Raw genomic sequence first — 16,783 nt, forward strand, 5'->3', positions numbered from 1 at the left:
GGGGCGGAGGGGCCCGGCGGCGGGAGAGGCCCGGTCGGCCGCCGCGCGGGGCCGGAGCGGCGGCAGGTGGCGCGGCGGGAGGCGCTGGCCTGGGCTTCCGCACGCGGGGCCGGGGGACGGCGGGGTCTCTCCGCGTAGAGAGGCCCGGAACCACCGCGGCCGCGCCAGCCAGGCTCCCGCCGCGCCCGCGGGTGGTGGTGGTGGTGGTTTTCCCGGGTTCTTCTTGCTCTTTCTCTCGGAGCAAGAGTATATACTTGAGCAAGCTGAGGGTGGAGGCGAGGACGACCGGGTTCGCGGAGTTTCCGTTCCCACGCGCGCCTCGCGGGGTTCCGGCCTTAACGGCCAGGCATTAAACCTCGACCAAAAGCAACACGGACCTTTTCAGTTTTTCCAAGCACGCGTGTGGTGTAATTGCCAGGTTTCTGAGCCGGGGCCCAGAGATGCAAATCCTCTCGGCCAAGGTTGTGCGCCTTTGCAGCGCGAGGGGTGCCACTAGTCTCTGCCCAGCGCTGCCTTGGCTCATCCCCACTTTCAGCTTAAGCTCATCTGTCCTTCCGGATCCTGCTCAGATTCTCACTGTGGTGACCTCCTGGAACTCCCCCCCCCGCCTACCCCCCATAGTCCTTCCTCTGAACTCCCACGGTTCTTTGGTAAACTTTATTGTACCCTATACCCAATCCATTGTACCGGACTGCGTTTGTCATCTCCAGCGCATTACGTGGGCCTTGAAAGCAAAGGTTCAGTTATCTGCATTGGTCATCTTTCTATTGCCAGTCCCTGCTTAGGGCTTGATTCATAGCTAGATGCTCAGTAAATGTGTACTGAAGCAGCTTTCGGGTCCAGTCCAGGGTTCTTTCCACTAAATCGTGAGTACGTTGGTTTACCAGTTACTACCCGCTTCCTTGGATACATAAACACCCGGCCCATGCTGTGGGCCGCTGTGAAGGGAGAAGGATCTGTAATTAAAAACACTGTTGACATTTAGTGACTGAATTCTTGGGCTGCTCTTAGGTGCTTTTGGGTGTGCCAGCAGGGACCAGGGCATCTCCAGAAGTCTGCAAAGCCAGGCATAAGTGACATTTTGTCTAATTCTGCTTCCAATATTTTGATACTCATAAACTGAGGTTAGTGAAATTGAAGGGGAAGACCGAGAGGTCATCAAAGGATAATAGTCTGAGTGGTACTTGAGTTAATGTACAGTTGGCCTTGAACAAGGGGGAGTAGTTGAAAATCCAGCTATAACTTGTGATGCCCCCCAAACTTACCTACTCATAGTATACTTTTGATTGGAAGCCTTACTGATAATGTAAGTGGTCAGTTAACACATATTTTGTACCTTATATGTATTTTATACTGTGTTCTTACAGTAATACCTAACTCTGTCTTAAAATGTTTTGGCATTTCTAGGCTATGCAGTTCCTCTGCAAGTTTTTTTCAAATCGTTGCAAATCTCCAAAAAATTTTCCATTGTATTTATTGGAAAAAAAAAATCCATGTGTAAGTGGACACGCACAGTTCAAACCCGTGTTGTTCAAGGGTCAACTGTACTCGAAACTGCCTTTTTAATATAAAAGCGTCTGAGACATGTAAAGGATTAATGTAAGATACATGGAAGTCTCAGCAAGGATCCCAGTACCTTCTTTCTCTGGTCTTGTCCAGCACCTCCAGCCTGGTTTCTAACCTGCACTTGGGGTTATGGTGGGGGACTGGGCAAGTGCAGTGCCAGGGCACGTGCTCCACTTTGTCATCTCCAGGCAGTCCTTGGCAGGTGCTGGATGTTACCCTGTAGTGAGAAAGGGGTGGCACAAAAATGGTGGAAAAAGAAAGGAGGGGATCTGAGTGGAGCAGTGACATTAATACACTTTCCCACCTCCTGGTCTTTACTTAAATGTCTTCTCAGGGGGTCTTCTCAGACCTAAGTAGAATTGCAGCTCATTTTCCAGCTCTCTCCATGGTCTGTGCTTCATTTTTTTTTCCTATAACTCTTATCACCACCTAACATACTATATTTGTTATGGATTTATTTTGTTGTTTTTTTCCTTCCATCAGAATGAAGGCTCCTTGAGGATGGGGACTTTTCACATCTGGAACAGTATATGGTCCATACAGGTGCTCAGTATTTGCAGAATGAATAAATGGTTATCTCATTTTCTCTGCTTGGCTCTTTTTCCACTCCCAGAGATTTGTAAAATTAAGAAAGGAAGAATACAGACAAAATATAATAGAAAAAAATCTGTTCCCTAGTCCTGGAGAAATTAAGACTGAAGAGAAAAATATTCAGCAAGATAGGCTGTACTTACACTGAGTTGTGGTTTTTTTTTCCCCAAAGCAAACTCAGGTATGTTCTTATATGTACTGGGGTATTTATGGGAATGACAAAACAGACTTTTGGAGTGGTGATTATTCCTGGAAAATATGAGATGCATCATTAATTATGACTAAATTACTGTAACTATAAAGTTTGTTAGGAGCCCTCACAGAAGCCTAGTCTTAGGCCCAAGTAGTTTAGTTTTCTTTCTGGCAGTGAGACCCAGGAACTTGGCCTGTTGTCCTCTCTGACACTTACCCATACTTTTTTGAGGTTCTTCCTCCCCCCAAACAGGGAAGCCAAAACTAGTAAGTGATTAAATTGGATTTAAGCCCAGGTCTCTTTGATTTCTCGCTGTGTTAGTGTGAGAGGGAACACAAGCAGGGGGAGTGGGAGAGGGAGAAGCAGGCTTCCCGTGGAGCAGGCAGCCCGATGCGGGGCTCGATTCCAGGACCCTGGGATCATGACCTGAGCCGAAGGCAGACACGTAACGACTGAGCCACCCAGGGGCCCCTGTCTGTAGTATTTTTAATGAAGCTATTTTAAATTGATTTTTTCTTTTTCGTCTAAAGATTTATTTATTTATTTTAGAAAGAGAGAGAGAATGAGCGGGAGGGGCAGAAGCAGAAGGAGAGGGAATCTCAAGCAGACTCGGTGCTAAGCGCAGAGCCTGAGGCTGGGCTCGATCCCAGGACCCTGAGATCATGACCTGAGCCGAAATCAAAAGTTGGACGCTTAACTGACTACACCACCCAGGTGCCCCTTAAATGGATTTTTTTCCCCCTTAAAATAGGGAAAGGGATGATAGAGTTCTCCCCGGACGAAATAGCTCATAAAAGTCTGGTTATAGGCAAAATGGTGAAATAGGTTAATTTTCTCAGCTGTTTCTGTGAAAGCAGAAGTTATGGTTATTCATTTTCTATCGCTAGAAATAGTTGTGAAATATTGGAGCCCGGTAGATTTCCAGGACAGAGTAATTCACAGTGTTTTGTTGAATTTGACAAAGTATGGGTTGCTTTTACAAACTTCCACGTTGCCTGCAAAATACCTTGAGGATTTGGGACGTGAGCTTTGACACATGGTATGGGAAAGGATGAAAACACGATGGTCCTGGAGAATCTGGGGGTATGGTTTAGCATCCACAGACCTTATTTGAGGGTCCAGGGCAGGTGTGAGCGAATGACTGCCGCAGGCCCAATCTAAGCTGCCTCCTGTTTTTATAGTTTGTTAGGACACAACCATGCCCATGTGTTTCCATATTCTTTATAGTTGCTTTCAGCTACAAGGGCAGAGTCGTATAGTTCTTACAGGGATCATATGGCCTAGAAAGCCTACAATATTTGCTATGTGGGCTTTTACAGAGCAAGTTTGCCAACCTTGCCCTAGGGTCTAAGTGGGTGAGGGAAACCGGAAAAGGCTTGTACTGATCGCACATATACCTTACTTTAAAGTCTGTATCTGTAGGGGTGCTGGGTGGCTCAGTCGTTAGGCATCTGCCTTCGGCTCAGGGTCATGATCCCAGGGTCCTGGGATCGAGTCCCGCATCGGGCTCCCTGCTCGGCAGGAAGCCTGCTTCTCCCACTCCCCCTGCTTGTGTTCCCTCTCTCGCTGTCTCTCTCTCTCTCTGTCAAATAAATAAATAAAATCTTAAAAAAAAAAAAAACCAAACTTCTAAAGTCTGTATCTGTAGTATGTCCATCAATATTAGCAATCTGTGGGTCCATGCTGGCCGTAATTTATAGACACAGAAGCAAATTCTTTGGGCACACACTCTGATTTTATGTGTTGATCATTTGAGTAATGTGTGTATACGTGTTATTTAACTAAAGTTTAATTTTGGCCCATGTCCCATAATATGTTTCCACTTGAAACTTTCAAATTAATTTAAGCATTTTTTTTTTTTTCAAGAGAACGTTTTTGTACTTTCCAAACTACCGTGGTAGAACAATTCAAATTAGGCAACTCCCTGGGAAAGGATAATTCGTCTGGCAGCAATTGAAGAATTTGAAAATTTTCTTTACCTGTTGTGTTTTGAATTATTACTTAATCATCATCAGCCATGATTGTTTTCACAAATTCTCAATGACAATTTTCATCCAAATGGTACTGTATATTTGAGTAATGCTTTGTCAAATATTTTCACATGTATATTATTTCAAACAACTCTGTGATGTAGGCAGGGTAGGAATATTACCAAGCACCATCTTTCCCTTTGTTTTCGAGTGTGAAATTGAGGCCTAGGGGACTCCAGTGATTCCTCCCTGCTCACATGGGGAATTAGTGATAGCACCCGGGCTGGGATCCTATTATTGTTAGTAACTGGAATTACTCTTTGCTTCTGTATTTGTATGTTGACATATACAAAAGTCAGAGAGACTGAAGAATATTAATTTATACTCATCCATAAAATGAGGATAGAATCTTGTAGCCCTGCTGTCAGGATTAGATATCATGTATGAGTTTCCTGAGGACAGTGCCAGGAGCAGAGTAAATGCTTTGCAAATTATGGCTACTATTATCCTTTTCCCAGGGTTATGGGATTGTTTTGATTCTCTTAATTAGAATATACTATTTATTAGACTGTACCATTCTTAACTTTTCTTTTGCAAAAAACGCATAAAAACTGTTATCTCTCCGTGGTTGCATTTTTCTTTATTCCCCAAGCAAGCTAACAATATTGGAACAATTAAACTCAATACAATGTATCAAACTCAAATAAAATGCAGCTTTGGAGTTCATATTTCAGTTTTTTTTTTACTGTAGTGGTATCATTTACTTTGGTAAATTCATATCCCAATTTAAAATGCCCCAAAGCAAATAAAATTTTTTTTTTATAAATTCAAGTACTGTATTTTAAAATGTACATGTCATACACACAAGAGCTGCATAGCAGAATTACTATAACAAGCAGTTACATTCATGATACCCAGTACTGTTCTGAACACTGCATGTAGATTACACTAGATATATTGTTTTATTATGATTATTGTTGCTGAGTACAGTGACTTTAATACAATAGTTTACATGAGTGCATTTTTTAAAGCATTAATAAAGTTAGTAGCATACCATTTAACTAATATTGAACGAAAACACTATGTACAGGATGTATTTTAGGTCAGATGCTTACACAAGAATAAGCATTTAACATGCTGTCCTATCCTTGACAAAACAAAATCATCCCTTTTGCTAAATAGAATAAGAGAGGCTAAAAGGAATCTAAAGCAATTGAAAAAAAAATTAAAATTTTATATTCCTGTATTATGTTAAAGATGATTTAACATAATTTTCTCCTGCTTAAAATACACATTTTGTTCTGTGTGAAATAAAGGAGAGAAAGAGAGACTGCAAAGATTGGTAATAAAAATGCTAACTGAGCTGTAGCCCTTCGATAATACTTTAGCTGGAAAAAAGTGTGGTGAGTTGTAATCAACATTTTTTTCTGCTTAGAAAAAAAGTGATAGCCTATAAATTTCTAATGTTTTAAAACAGGTATTTATTATTTAAGGTCTTAAAATAAATAAATATGCCTGTATTAAACAAATTAAGTTTAAAAAACTTTGCTACAATACTTGACTTATTCACAAATAGATTTTCTGTCCCTATTTATTATAGTTTGAACAGTTTAAAAACAGAAATCCTGCAAATACTCATCGCTTAGATAACAATATTGTTATCTTAATTCACATAAATGATTGCAAGAAATATTTATAATACTTTACATAGTATCTTACCTAATGCTCACATTGAATATTCAAATTAGTCACATTTAACTTTACAGATGGAAAAGTTGGGATGGTGAGATTAGAGGACTCTATTCTAGTAACGGTAGCAACAAGAATGAGATTTTCATCTTCTGTTTGTGCTGCTGGCCTTCTGATTTTTTTGTGGGGGAGGACACAACCTTAAAGTTCCTTGAATAAAGTAACTCTTCTGGAAATCAGATCATGATTACAAAAAGCTTTTGGATGAAGATTAATTTAAATTTATTTAATCATCAAATTAGCCAGGGGTGTGTTCTATAGTTTGCTTGGAATGGCTCGTGGAAAGTGGCTCTGTTATTTTTCTAAGTATGCAAATGATTGTCTCAAAAAAATTTTTTTTTTTGGTTCTGTGATTAGTGAGTCCTCTTTAAAAGTTTGTTTACAATTGTTTTCTTTTTTAAGTAGAAAAATCTTTTTAGATCTAACCAGTCATGGAATAATGATGAATAAGTCAGTGTGATTCTTAATATAATACAATCATACTTAAACAAATTGTTCCCTTTCCTTAGAATATTTGGCCACTGAGTGAAATTTCAAAGACTTAACCAAGCCACCTTAACGCTTATAGTCTCTGATAAAATTTCAAGAGGAAGAGAAGACTATTTGGAGTAAATAAAATAGAAACCATACTGAATTTCTGATTTTATTTTGAAACTCCCTCTCTTCAAAGAATACATCCGTAATTAGATTCAGAGAAATTTTGTCCCTTCCTGTTTGTTTTCTGAAGAGAATCACACATTGATCATAACATACATACTTAATAACTTACATTTTGGGACAGAAGGCAGTCAGCATGGCCCACCTTGGTCCACCCTAATGTCATTTTCAAATCAAGTCAAATACTGTCTTTGGATTAATTAGCTCCTGATGGAGGTTTGATAGAGGGGATACTGCATGATCTTCTCATGATAAGCCTGACTTCTATATCTGGTAGATTATCTTGCTTAGTCTGTAAACACCCTTCATCAGTGGCTGCTAAATGAAGATCAAATCGAAGAGAAACCGATTTTTTCCTTAATCGAGGGTTATCTTTAAAGAAGGAGCCTTCCCATTCTTTAATAACTTCATCCACTTTTTCTGTCCTGAAATGATACAATAAACCTTTCCGTATGAAGAAGTATGGATCTATTAAAAATATGTAATATGAATTCCATATGAAAAAGAAATCAAGAAATTTGTATAATTCATAATTGACACATTTTGAATTATAACTCAGAATTTACATTGTGGAATTTATAATTTACATACTTTAAAAATTACACAGGTATAATTTCCAAGGAATTCTATGGAATTCTCATGTTTTGGTTATATTTTTGGAAAAATAGCAAATTAAGGATTGATCACTCCTATATCTGAGTTTTTGTTTATATATATTTACTCATGTCAGATTAAAAAAAATCATAGCACATTAAAATTATGTTTGGAAACATGCAAAGATTACTGGTTACTCAACTGAAGTTAATTTCTTTGTGTGTTTATTATTATTAGTCAAAGTTATTTTACTTACTGAATAGTGCCACGAGCCTCAGTGCTTTCCTTCACGATATTGCCATTTAGTATTGCCTGTTTGGTTACTGTTTCCACTTTTTCGTTCTCATACTTTTGTGGGAGTTTCGTTGAAAAAGATATTTCATTTATAATGGCTGTGAAAATGTTATCGTGAAACATTAAACTACAATGTTGTAGTACTAGTCACAGTTGATTTATATGTCAAACTTTATTCAAATATTGCTTGTTTTTGCTACTCTATAGTATTTAGTTATAATCCCTATAAATGGCACTTTATTTTTCAAGTTCGTTTACTTATATCAGAAACTCACCTGAAGGTAAAACAAAACCAACTCTACTTGTCGTAGGTTTTTGTTCTTTTTTCTCACCTTGGATACAACCATAATATCTGAAATTGGAAAGAATTATATTATAGAAGCAATACTCTATTAGCATATAATTGAAACAAATGCTCACCAGTAAGAGAATGGACAAAATGTAATATATTCATACAATGGAAATACTATTAAGCAATGAAAATAAATGAACTAAGGCTACACTGTATCTTTATGGATGAATCTCCTAAGTATAACACTGAATGGGAAAAGAAAGGTAATTTGTAGCTAATTTTATAAAGGTTAAAATAATATTCAAAAAATTTCATATTTTGTTTAGGGATACATATATACATATTAGTATAAAGGAATGTTTAAGGCTAATAAGCATCAAATTCAGGAGCCAGGTTAGACTAAGGGAGGAGGATAGGGGGTTGGGATATGGTTTAGGTGCCTGGGGTGGGGGTGGGAAGACTTCAACAACACTGTAAATATTTTACTTCTCAAGCTGGGGGAAGTGTGTACATGAAGTTCATGACATTTTTCTTGAAACTTTCTTGTATATCTTAAACATAGCATAATAAAAAATTTAAAAATTGTATTAAAGGAATATTAAAGACCACTTTATCAACATCTTGAATGATTAGGCATTAAATAAAATCCACAACCACTTATTTTATTTAACAACAAATTATATGTGTGTCTGTATATTCACATAGCACTGTTTTAAGCACTTTACAAACAATTTATTTAATCCTCACAGCAATCCTATGAGGTAGGTAATATTATTCCCATTTTATGGATGAAAAAACTGAGGCACAGAGAGGTTTGGTAACTTGCTTGGTGTCACTCAGCTAGTAAGTGGTAGATTTTGAATTCAATTTATGTTTTTCAAAGCTTTAGTAAATGTCAAAACTTATAGGTTAAAGTAGTTTCATCTAATTTTGTAGAGGACTCAGAATTCTGAAGCAAGCAAGAATAAAGGTTTCTTTCTATGGGAACATGGAAAATTGGAGGTTGTCCTGTGCTCAAAGCCATGTGACCTTTTAAGTGATTGCAGATTATGTAACTGTGAATTAGTAAGAATTCCTCTTTTGATATTTTGATACCTTTTGTTTCAGGACATCTGGAAGTCTTTTAAATCATGTATTCAGAACTAAATTGTTTTTTGTGGTGGTAATATAATCACATTATTATTATTATTATTATTATTATTATTAATTTTGACTTTTGATCTGTGGTGGGAGTGGGCCCTGGGTGGGGGGGATGTGGAAATATGTGCATTTTCCAAGCTTTCTTTGTGGGTGGTCCATAGAAGGCACTGACTAATTCTAAGAGATGAATGACAAGGAAAGTGAGCAAGTTAAGAAAGGTCATTTTTATAGGGATTGAGAATTATTTACATTTCGCTCTAGGCTTGAAGCGCGCTTTGTTGTAGCTACTGTCCCTGACTTTGGCCATTCTGTTCATGATTTTGGGAGGCTGGAAATAGTTCTTCCACATATTCTTTGCCATGCCTACTCATCCTACTTTGCTGTAGGAACCCAGTGAGCGCGCCATGGTGATGATGGGTTCTTAGATGTAATTTCTCTGACTACCTCAACAAAGACAGAAGCTCTGTATTTCTGATCACTTGCCATTAACTACTGTATATGGAATTAGGTACCTGATTTCTTCCTTTTCTAGGAGGCGGCGGTAAGTGGCGATTTCTTGTTCTAGCCTCATCTTCGTGTTGAGAAGCATCTCATGCTCTTGAAGCTGCTTTTCGATGCCGCGCCTTACTTCCTGTAGCTCTTTTTCTAGTCCTTCAATCACCGCCTCTAGATCTTGCAACTGCATCTGGTAATGTTGCTCACTGGCATGTAGGGAGTTTTCCAGGCCCCTTTCCTGTTTTATATAGATCTTCATCAGTGAAATCAGTGAAACAAAATGTGCTGCTGAAATCTGTTTTGCAATGTCTCCATTCTATTGTGTTCTTTAAAAGTTTGCAATAATGGTACTTCACTTATGCAAAAGATATTTCCTTACAACTTTGTGTATGACTCAAATGAAAAAAGAATTATACCTAGATAGCTAGAGAGCTTACTATTTCAAAGGAATCCTGTGATAATTCTTTCGGCCAAAAAAAAAAAAAAAAAAACTGCAGTATGACTGACTTATTACCACTGATTTATTTGGTTTTTTAAAAATTGGAAATGTAGAATATCGAATGTTAAAGCAGAGTGGGCTGCTTAGAAAAGGCATTTTAGGAAGGTGTTTAAATATTTTTTACTATTAGAAATCTCAGGCGTGGGGATAGAAGACTCCCTCCCCCCTAACCCCTCCACCCCCGCCCCGTGATAACTTTGGATAATGACAAAGGCTATATTCTCCCACTACAGCAATTAGAGAACCCCAGGATGATAAGCAAGGATGACTTCCTTTCTATAGGCGTGAACTAGACCTTGAATGAATTGATAATAGCCACGGCCATGATGGAGGGAGGGGGGTAGTTGAACTAGGACCAAGGATAGAATTCAGTGGCCTTGCTTTTTAAGTTTCTCACTGTAAGGTAATGGGCATTATTCCTTTCTCTCTTAGTCAACAAACGTCTGGGGACTCAGTGGGCCAGTCGCTTTTGAGCTCATTCTCACCACCGCCTGGAGAGACTCAATTTCCACTTGCAGGTGGTGCCACTGGCGTCGAGCTTCCTTGAGTTCTGCTTGAGCTGCCTTTAAAGCCTCTTCATCTTTGTCCATTTTTTTGCTCATATCTTCTTCTAGCTTTAAGAAAGCCACCAGCAACAAGAACAACAGAAACAAAGAGCACTCTTGAAAATGAGAACTTTTAAAAGTCATCCTAGGAACACAGCATAGGTATCTCATCATTTTTCCTTTAAACTGCTAAATTTCGAAAGTGTGTTCCAGTGCTTAGTTACTCATTAGTCAGATGTGGGAGTAAGTGAATTGCATGCTCAGCTTTAGTGTTCTCAGATAATACAAGGAACCTCAGGCGTCTCTTCCTACTATGACAGTCTATGAGATGCAGAGAAAAATACATCTGTTTTAATGAAAAGTAACAGTTTGCAGGATCTAAGTTTGAGACCTCTGATTCTTAACTTTCTATTATTTATGGCATTATGGGGAAGACAGATTGAAACTCAGCTATTATTTCCCCCTATATTTTCTTGTAGGCTGCTTTGTAAAAGCAGATAAACAGTTATATATCTTAAACTGATCAATTCTGGGACTGGGCATATGGACAGAGATTAAATACTGCTGGAAAGTATATTATGAATAGTTTAGAGGATTAGGTTATCATAGGCATTAGAGGCTCTAAAATAGACTTCCGTAGAAAGAGAACCCACTGTTGATTTACCTTTTGCAAATGATCTTTTTGGAAAACATGTTAATCTTGGGTGTCTAGGGAAGTGGCCAAAATTACATCTTTAAAGATTGTTTTCTAAATGTCATCATGTTAAATAGCAAGTGGAATATGTTATATTTGGCTTTAAATGTTCTTACGCTGATGTTCAAATCAAATGAAAGTACCTTTTGACAGAATTCTCAACATTTGGCCCCAAGAGCAGCAGGGGCAATGTATGGAATTGATTGTAGTCTTTTGTAGCAAAAATTACAACTTATTAATGCTTTTATAAAAATGCATTTTGAAATAACAAATTTTAATTTGATGGTACGAGAGTTTTTGTTTTTTTTTTAAAGAAAGCATTGCAGTAAATGAAAGTTCACAAATAAAGTTGAGGGCAAGGCATTAAAGAACAAAATTCATACATCTCTTTTGGTTTGCTGTATCACTTGTTCTTAGTTTAAATTGGCAAAGTTAAGCAGCAACACTTAGCAGAGCAACTACAAAAGAGAATGTCAAGAATTTAGGAAATAGGAGGGCATAAAAATGCTCGTATCTGCTGGTCTTTTGGATTTTGTGTGTAGAACTGGCAGCTATTTTTGTGTGGTAGCTAGATGCCAAAGACAGCCCCCAATGACCCAGACCTCCCCAAATTCATGTCCTTGTGTGGTCCCCTTCTGTACTGAATCTGGGTGGACCTCGTGTCTTGCTTTAGCCAGCAGAACATGGCAGAAGTGCCAGCTTTAGTCCTAAACCTCAGGAAGCCCTGACAACTTGCACTCCTGTGCTTTTGGGAGCCTTGGGCCAACATGTTAAGAAGTCTGGATACCCTGCTGGAGAGATCGCATAGAGGCCAGATGGAAAAAGACCCTGAGGCGACCCGGAGAGAGAGGAACAGACCCAATTGTCTCAGCTGAGCCGGCCTTCCAAAAATCCCCTCCCAAGGCGCCAGACACAAAAGTGAGCCACCTTGGATGTCCCAGCCCAGTTGTGCCCCAAGATGATTATAGTCTTAGCCAATGTCACACACAGTGGAAGAATCACCCCCACCTGAACCCATTCAACCCATAGAATCATGAGAGAGAATGCCATGGTTGTTTTAATCCACTAAATTTGGGGGGTAGTTTGTTCTACAGCAATAAATCACTAAAGCTTATGTATCTTTATTTTGTAATAATGAACAGGCTTCCCTGAATTTATTCCAACTGACTTTCTGAATTCTTTGAAAAAAAAAAAAATCCTCTAAAGTAGATGTATGTTAAAAAGACCCTAAACAAAACTTACAGTAGCCTTGCCTTTTCCCTTTAATTTACTAATTTTGGCATTGTGACTTACAAACTGAGTAACTTGTATTGGTACCATCGCAAAATAAAATGTTTATTTGGTTTATAATTTTCAGAAATGGTCATCTAGTAATTTTTCCCCTTCTCTTTGCAAAAGGTGAGTGAACTATTCCAACACTTAAATATCCCAGTGACTTTGCTTGATCTAGGGTACTGATCATTCTTTGTGAATACTGAAAATATTACCTAGAGGTGAAATTTATATTGTTACCAAAAATGAATTGCTAATGATATAAAGTCCTATGATTTCCTAGAAATATTTTTTCCCTATTGGTGATTGTTCTTAAGTTCACTCTTTGCTGTATTTGGGTACCTGGAATAGAATTTGAACTCAGATATGATAGGTAAAAAAAAAAACCCAAAACACAAAAAACCAACCCTGAGTTTTTAAATCTTCTTTCTAAAATATTTGTTTGAACATTTATTTGAATGTTTACGATCTTAATTAATTGCTAAATGTGAATGTCACTTTAAAACAAAGTAAGTCTATGAAATTAGGATTTAGCCTTTATTCAACTTGGCTCCCCCTCTTTTTAATACTTAAATATTTCATGACTTGTATTGGAAATAAACCTTTCTCATCTTGTAGTACAAAAGCAAAAATCTGTAAGTGGAGAGTCAGTATCAATTTGGGGAATTTTGATTGTCCCAATTTATATCACTGTTTCTGAATGCCACCTTCACATACTTAGATAATTTCCATTTATAACAATCTGGTATAAAACTGATGACAGAAACCTTTCAGAAATATTTTACTTCGTTTTATCTCTATAAAGTGTGCAAGCTAATAAATCTTACCATAAAGCTTGCCATTTTAAAGACGTAATTGAAACATTCTCTATAAATAACTCTGTAATATCTTCAAAGGGTATTTGAAATGCTTCCTTCCTGAAGGATGTCTAAAAGAGGTTAGAGTGGCCCATTTTATTGCATGTTGGCCCCATGTTTTGTTAATGACAGGAACCTCACCACTGATGTAAAAATCATCAATCGACATTAATCGAATGGCCACATAACAGTATAATCAGAGCATTTCCCCCTGTGGTTCCCAGTCACATCGCAGTAAAACCTAAATTCCTTCCCCAGTAGACGCTGCATTGAAAAGGAAATACTGTACCTCAGAGAGGCCGGGACAGGAATTGGATAGACAGGGATTGTCTCCTTATCCTGGAAGGTGCCTGTCTGTATGAAATCATTACCTGGATCCTTGTTGAGAGCACGGTCTCTATCTGATTTCTCATGAGGAGCTTTTCATAGTTTGCCCTGATCTCATTGAGTAGCTGGGACAGCTCCATTCTTTTCCCATCCTCCACCTTGGCTAAGTGAACCTTATCGATAGGATGAGTCGCTGCGGCAGAGCTGGTCTGTCTGCGTCGAGCAGAGATGAAGCTCCATGGAGCCTTAAAGACGCAGAGCTCCCTTTTTCAGAACCACCGAAATTCCCGTGCTTCCAATCAATTATGTAAATATGCAAACCCTTTTCTCCTCCTGTTGTTGGTATAGTAGACGTGTCAGACTCTCCATAAAGGAACAGGAAAAGGAAAGCATCCTCAGCATTCCTAAATTGGTTCTCTGTAAAATTGAGCACTTGGGGGTGGGGGTGGGGGTGTCAATTATCTTGTGTGTAAAAGAAATGGGGAATAAGGTGAAGAAAATTGTATTTTGTTTTTTTCCCCCAAGATACTGCATGGCAATTAATCAAGGCTGAAAACATGATAGCTAAAATTTTCTTCTACAGTTTTTCTTGCCATTTGGATTATTTAAATAGAAATGCTGTGGTAGGGCATTAGAAGATGTCGTAAATCTTGAATATTCTGACAGGCATTGGGAAAAGCTACCATCAGATGAAGCTGACAGTTGTCATTAGCCATGGGACTGACTGTATTTCTCTCAAATGCATGCTGTGTGGTTCATGGCAGGCTGCTGGCCCCACGGCAGAGTTTGATGTCTTGAGGTGGATTCCTGAAGGCATATCCAGATGAAGCTATAGCTGGAGGTAAGTGCTAATAAACTGTGAGAGCTAACATTTCCAATATTTTAACAAAGTTGAAGAAATATAACCAGATGGTCTGTGCACAGGGGTTATCCACTGGGTAAGATTTATTGTAGGGGTTACTCCTTTGTTAGTAAACATGTAGTTGATGACAACTCATACCTGTAAATATAACATTTGTGCAGCCCTTCTAACTTTAAAAAGCACCTTTACATCTATCATTCCATCTAACCTTCATGATCCCTGTCACTTTGTAATCTGAAAAGGTGACAAGCCTGAGGCAGGAGGGGTTGGGGTGTCTTGCCCAAGGTCATAGGGCGACGTCATGGCATCTTCGGGACTGGAACTGTGACTGCCTCGCTGTATTCCATATATTGCCCCATTGGCCTCTGCATGCTCTCTCTCCCCACCTAAATTCCTTGTTTACTCTGGCCAGCTGGCTGTTAGAAGTGACTGAAATATTTTCGAGAATAGATCTATTGTCATCGTTATTTGTAGAGTGGCTTGGCTGGAATTGTATCCAAAGAGTCGTTCAGGAAATAATCAATCCTTGGCTCTAGTGCTCACAGGGCCTTTGAACGTGCATTGGGTTCTTTAAATTTCTGAATTAATTCACTGCTGGCCAGGCCGATCTGTGCTGGGCATTCCCACAGTCCCCTGTAAACAAAGCTGGCCATCCATTGGCCCTGCTGAGAGGAGAGGTTCTGGTCATTCCTGTCCTCTGTTTAACCTGACCCATGCCTCCTCCACCCTCCCCATCAGCCACAAATGATTGGTTTAGAGGTGGACACTTGACCAAAGGATAGCCAATCCACAGAGCAGAGACCTGTGAGGTAGCCTGATACGAAAGCTCTCACTAAAGAGGGTCACTTATGATTATCTAGACCAAACTGATCCTCTTTCTTGGTAATTGCAACTGAGAAATACGAAGAAAATCAGGCACTTAGTAGTGGGAAGAGAAGCAAGAAAGTAAATAATTACAGTCATTACTTCATGTAGCTCCTGCTCGTCTCTGCAGAAAATACAGAAAGCTGAACTAGATGCCCCAGAGGGCTGGTCCTGGCAATCTGCATTTTAAACAGGACTCCCAGATATTTCTTATGTACCCTAAAGCAGTACTTTCTTTCTTTTTTAAGATTTTATTTATTTATTTGACAGAGAGAGAGCACAAGCAGGGGGAGCAGGAGAGGGAGAAACAGGCTCCCCAGTGAGCATGAGCCCAACGGGAGCCCGATGCCGGACTCGATCCCAGGACCCTGGGATCATGACCTGAGCCAAAGGCAGACGCTTCACCGACTGAGCCACCCAGGCGCCCTAGAGCAGTACTTCCCAATAGAAATATAAGGCGAGCCACAAATGCAAACCGCATAGTAGAATTTTAAACTTTCTAGTAGCCAAATCAAGAGAGATAAACAGAAACAAGTGTTAATGAATTTTAATATTATATTTTCTTTAACCTGATATAGCCAAGATATAATTATTTCAACTTGGAATCAATCTAAAATATTAATGAGATATTTTACACTCTTTATTTTTGATACTCTCTTTGAAAGCCACTGGATATTTTAATAGCCCATCTCAATTTGGACAAGCCACATTTAAGGTGCTCGATCGCCACGCGGCTACCGTGTTGAACAGCACAGCTCGTAGTTGGCTGCTCCTGCCTCACATAAATGAGAGCTCATGCCTGCAACGCTCCGAGGGAATCTTAAAGGAAATAGTGCTAGATTGGGGCGGGGCGGGGCGGGGGGGAGGGGGGAGGCGATGGGAGTAGTATTTAGAAAGGTATCCTACAAGCATCTGAGTAATGTAGTTAACTATTTCAAAAACCTCAACTGTTATTTTTCAAAGAAAAAATGTTGCTAATTTACTTTCCAAAAACACTGCCCTTTATTTAAAAAAATCAGTAACGATAGCTCATTAAACACTGTGACAGATATAAAATTGCAGGCTTCGTGTCATTTTCAGTACATTAACTAGAGTCACATCCTGTTCTCTTATGCTTCAAAAATCGTAACAGAGGGGCGCCTGGGTGGCTCAGTCGTTGAGCGTCTGCCTTCGGCTCAGGTCGTGATCCCAGGGTCCTGGGATCGAGCCCCGCATCGGGCTCCCTGCTCGGCGGGAAGCCTGCTTCTCCCTCTCCTACTCACCCTGCTTGTGTACCCTCTCTCACTGTGTCTCTGTCTGTCAAATAAATGAATAAAATCTTA

At 39.2% G+C, this 16,783-nt stretch overlaps 1 protein-coding gene across 1 annotated transcript; it reads right to left on the bottom strand.

Moving 5' to 3' along the window:
- Positions 1–5,021: 5,021 nt before the first annotated feature.
- On the bottom strand, positions 5,022–14,011 carry KRT222 (keratin 222). Its single transcript, XM_035027404.1, has 6 exons — positions 13,780–14,011; positions 10,526–10,654; positions 9,559–9,779; positions 7,890–7,966; positions 7,577–7,712; positions 5,022–7,151 (listed from the first exon to the last, which is right to left on the bottom strand). The coding sequence occupies exons 1-6, from the start codon at positions 13,873–13,875 to the stop codon at positions 6,923–6,925; spliced, it is 888 nt and encodes a 295-aa protein (XP_034883295.1). The 5' UTR covers positions 13,876–14,011; the 3' UTR covers positions 5,022–6,922.
- Between the last annotated feature and the right edge of the window lie 2,772 nt (positions 14,012–16,783).

The sequence above is a fragment of the Mirounga leonina genome, unplaced genomic scaffold, assembly GCF_011800145.1.
Source record: "Mirounga leonina isolate KUSES-001 unplaced genomic scaffold, KU_Mleo_1.0 Mir_200, whole genome shotgun sequence".
Taxonomy (NCBI): domain Eukaryota; kingdom Metazoa; phylum Chordata; class Mammalia; order Carnivora; family Phocidae; genus Mirounga; species Mirounga leonina.

Bases quoted from the DNA above. Each gene is read 5' to 3' on its own strand.
- KRT222 (XM_035027404.1), bottom strand. From the start codon at position 13,875: ATGGAGCTGTCCCAGCTACTCAATGAGATCAGGGCAAACTATGAAAAG. The intron at 10,655-13,779 runs GTAATGATTTCA...GCTTTCTTAAAG, and splicing joins TGCTCTCAACAAGGATCCAG to CTAGAAGAAGATATGAGCAA. The intron at 7,967-9,558 runs GTACCTAATTCC...TTCCAATTTCAG, and splicing joins CTAGAAAAGGAAGAAATCAG to ATATTATGGTTGTATCCAAG.